The sequence below is a fragment of the Anopheles nili genome, chromosome 2, assembly GCF_943737925.1.
Source record: "Anopheles nili chromosome 2, idAnoNiliSN_F5_01, whole genome shotgun sequence".
Lineage (NCBI taxonomy): Eukaryota > Metazoa > Arthropoda > Insecta > Diptera > Culicidae > Anopheles > Anopheles nili.
Genome location: NC_071291.1, coordinates 24,259,611 through 24,263,444, shown reverse-complemented (window position 1 = coordinate 24,263,444; position 3,834 = coordinate 24,259,611). Strand labels below are relative to the sequence as shown.

At 50.3% G+C, this 3,834-nt stretch overlaps 1 protein-coding gene across 1 annotated transcript; it reads right to left on the bottom strand.

The window, feature by feature from the left end:
* Positions 1–357: 357 nt before the first annotated feature.
* Positions 358–1,773, bottom strand: LOC128720800 (actin, muscle-type A2-like). Its single transcript, XM_053814495.1, has 2 exons — positions 1,731–1,773; positions 358–1,618 (listed from the first exon to the last, which is right to left on the bottom strand). Exon 2 carries the CDS (start codon positions 1,592–1,594, stop codon positions 464–466), a length of 1,131 nt encoding a protein of 376 aa, XP_053670470.1. The 5' UTR covers positions 1,595–1,618; positions 1,731–1,773; the 3' UTR covers positions 358–463.
* Between the last annotated feature and the right edge of the window lie 2,061 nt (positions 1,774–3,834).

The window sequence follows — 3,834 nt, the reverse complement described above, 5'->3', positions numbered from 1 at the left end:
TACGACGAGTGGCGCATATTTTGTCAATTATGCCACAAACGGTGGCGCGCGGGTGCTCCAATGAACTAGAATGCTTTATAGCGGTGATATAATTTACATACCTAATGCCACCGAGGCTGCTGCTCTGGCTGACGATACCCGCCGGCTATGGGAGGCGATCGAAAACGATCTACGACGAGAACCACCAAACCTGCCCGTTTTCTCGCCTCATCGAGACCTCGCCGCCGCCACACAGAACAACGTTACGTAATCAAAAAAGATATATTTACTTCGCTAGCAACTCTCAAGATGTTACAATTTCAGTTAAAAAAAAAGGTATATAAGCATGTGGTGGTAAAAAGAAAGAGAGACAAACACCGCAAGAGCATCGGTTCGCGGGACACTGTTTCTGTTTGGTTGGATAGTTTTTTGTTTGTTTTTTGTTTTTTTTTTTATGTAGCATACTGGTGATTGGCTAGGGCACCTAGAAGCACTTGCGGTGCACAATTCCCGGGCCACCCTCATCGTACTCGTGCTTCGAGATCCACATCGTCTGGAAGGTGGACAGCGAAGCAAGGATGGAACCACCGATCCACACCGAGTACTTACGCTCAGGCGGGGCAATGATCTTGATCTTGATCGTCGACGGAGCGAGCGAGGTGATTTCCTTCTGCATACGATCGGCAATACCCGGGTACATGGTGGTACCACCCGAAAGCACACTGTTAGCGTACAGATCCTTACGGATGTCGACGTCGCACCGCATGATCGAGTTGTACACCGTCTCGTGGATGCCGGTCGACTCCATACCCAAGAACGACGGCTGGAACAGAGCCTCCGGAGCACGGAAGCGCTCATTGCCAATGGTGATGACCTGACCATCAGGCAACTCGTACGACTTCTCCGACGAAGACGAAGCAGCAGCAGCCTGCATTTCCTGCTCAAAGTCCAACGCGACATAGCACAGCTTCTCCTTGATATCACGCACAATCTCTCGCTCGGCCGTGGTCGTGAACGAGTAGCCTCGCTCGGTCAGGATCTTCATCAGGTAATCGGTGAGATCGCGACCGGCCAGATCCATGCGAAGGATGGCATGTGGCAGCGCATATCCCTCGTAGATCGGTACCGTGTGCGAAACGCCATCACCAGAGTCAAGCACCACACCAGTCGTACGACCGGAAGCGTACAGCGACAGCACAGCCTGGATGGCAACGTACACAGCCGGTGCAGCGAACGTCTCGAACATGATCTGCGTCATCTTCTCGCGGTTAGACTTCGGGTTGAGTGGGGCCTCCGTCAGCAGCACCGGATGTTCCTCGGGCGCCACACGCAGCTCGTTGTAGAACGTGTGATGCCAGATCTTCTCCATGTCGTCCCAGTTGGTGATGATACCGTGCTCGATCGGGTACTTTAGCGTCAGGATACCGCGCTTGGATTGTGCCTCATCGCCCACGTACGCGTCCTTGTTGCCCATGCCGACCATCACACCCTGGTGGCGCGGACGGCCCACAATGGACGGGAAGACGGCACGCGGTGCGTCATCACCGGCAAAGCCCGCCTTGCACATTCCGGATCCATTGTCCACGACTAGTGCTCCCGCATCATCGTCACACATCTTGAGGCTGGTGGCCGAGGCTGGCTGTGGAGAAGCAGGTTAGGGCGAAAAAGGGAGGTTTTTTTCTTTTCACAAAACACCGTCGAACATCGTCAGCAAGGTGGCACCCGGCACCCGGCACGAACCACAGACTCACCTCAACTGAACTGATAGGAACGCGATATAAACCGACAGCTACAGGGCGGTGACTGAGGGCCAACACTGACGCGTGCCAACTTATATACTGCGGTAGTAAAGATCGATCACCATATCACCATTAAAGGATCGCTCGATCGGACAAAGGCGAACGATCTCGGTGTGGTGTGGTGTGGGAGCAGGATAGCAGGATAGTGGCAGGGTGGCGTGCGCCGATGCGTTAGAGCTGCAGCTGCAAAAAGTGCATCCGCTCTACTCGTCACCCCAAAAATAGCCCCATAAGGCAAACCCGAACGGATTGGGTACGGGCCGGGTTTTTCACCACCCGAATCGAGCCGACTCTCAACGGAAGCTGCAAAAGGCGGGGAATGCTTGGCTGGGAGGAAATTGGTGGAAGCGCCGAATCCTTCAGCTGGGCCGGAGGAGCACCATGCGGCTCCTCGGAGTAATGGAAACGTCTCAAAAATAGCACTACCCTAGTGTGTACCACGAATCGATCAATCCACGAGCGAAATCAAGCGTCAATGTAGGGATGTAACTTTTCCGAATACGGCTGGGAAAACACAACCACGAGGCACGAGGCCCGAGGGTTTTTTGAGCGCCGATGTTTGATAATAAGGACGGCCCGATAAGGACGGAGACGCGAAACCGTTTGGCTGATTGATGAAGGGGCGCCACGGCTTGCGAGGCGCCGCCCAAACCGCTCAGCTGTCAGGCTGTCGAACTCCTTATATGGTGCGATATTGGATACGGTTACGGGTAACGGTGTACGCTGGCGAGCGAATGCTACCCTCCGCCATTGCTATTTCGAATCGTCGCGTGCATTTCTGAATCGGCTTTTGTGCGGGTTGTGTTTTGCTTAGCAGCATGGAATGGGATGTTGTACATCGAAAACCCACCACTCGAAACATACAAAACTCGATAAGGATATTGTGCTAGTGACATTTTGCGATGAGAACGTCAGGTGCTTTCGTATGATTTTTGTGGCTGAATAACTCGCCAGTTATAATTGGTAAAAATAGTTCAAATTGCACAAATTGAAACAAACCGGTTTTATGGTGGCTTGTTTTTCGTCGGTAGTCGTATCAAAACCGTCCTCAGGAAAAAACGAAAAGGTGTTCAGGTTCGTGTTACGAAACCTCAAATTAAGAGAACCAGCTCAGTTCCCATTACAAACCGCAGCCAGCAAACGGTACACTTTATTACGATTCATCATCGGTAACGAGATGCTGTTGAATATTTCGAATACGTTCACCGCCAACTAGTATTCGCCGAGCGTCTGGCCCAGCTGTGAGAGCGGCATTTAATGGAATGTATGAGCAATGTGTCATACATATTCAAATTCACTCCCATAACATTCTCCGACGGTGTGGGCGCGCACTGTAGCATGCCCTTGGTGTGGTTGACTCCGTTTCGTTGGCGTGCAATCGAGTTTCTTTCCAAGCATCAATCTAATAAGGATAGAATGCTTTTTCTCAGAAGGATCGCTTTGATGGAGCCTTGTGAATCACTCAGCATTCCAAAACAACATGTCAACCCTTTTCAACAAGCTACACTTTTGCTTTGCTTTTTGTTTTGCTCTAATCTCATGACCGACGACGTTCGCAAACATTCGCTGTAGCGATGAGGCAAAAGAAAAACAAAAAAAAACAACAAACACGGCATCTTTTTTCTCGTTGTAAACAACAGCAGCTTTTTTGGTGCATGTGTCAAAACTGGCTAAGCTACCCGCACCGTCTCCATTGTCCGACTGCGTAAAGACTTATCATTTTTTTGCTGCTTTTCTTTTTCCACAACACTATACCCTTTTGATTGCGTTCATTCCGCTCTGTGAAGCGTGGTCTCCTAAACGCGCTAATGAGAAATTTCCTTTTAATGACTGTCAGATTGTTGCGAAATTTTACTACAATTTCGGTCACGCCACGGTCCTCTGAACAAACAAGCCGATTCTTTCTTTCTTTTTTCTGCACATTGTTTTCCGCTCGCAAAGCGAACGATTTGGGCCTTACGAAAGAATACCATCATTTTAAGCCACGTTAGCACGTTAGCAGAAGAGCGAGAGCGTTAAGAGCGTTTTTTTGTTGCCAAATTTTGCATCAAAAACC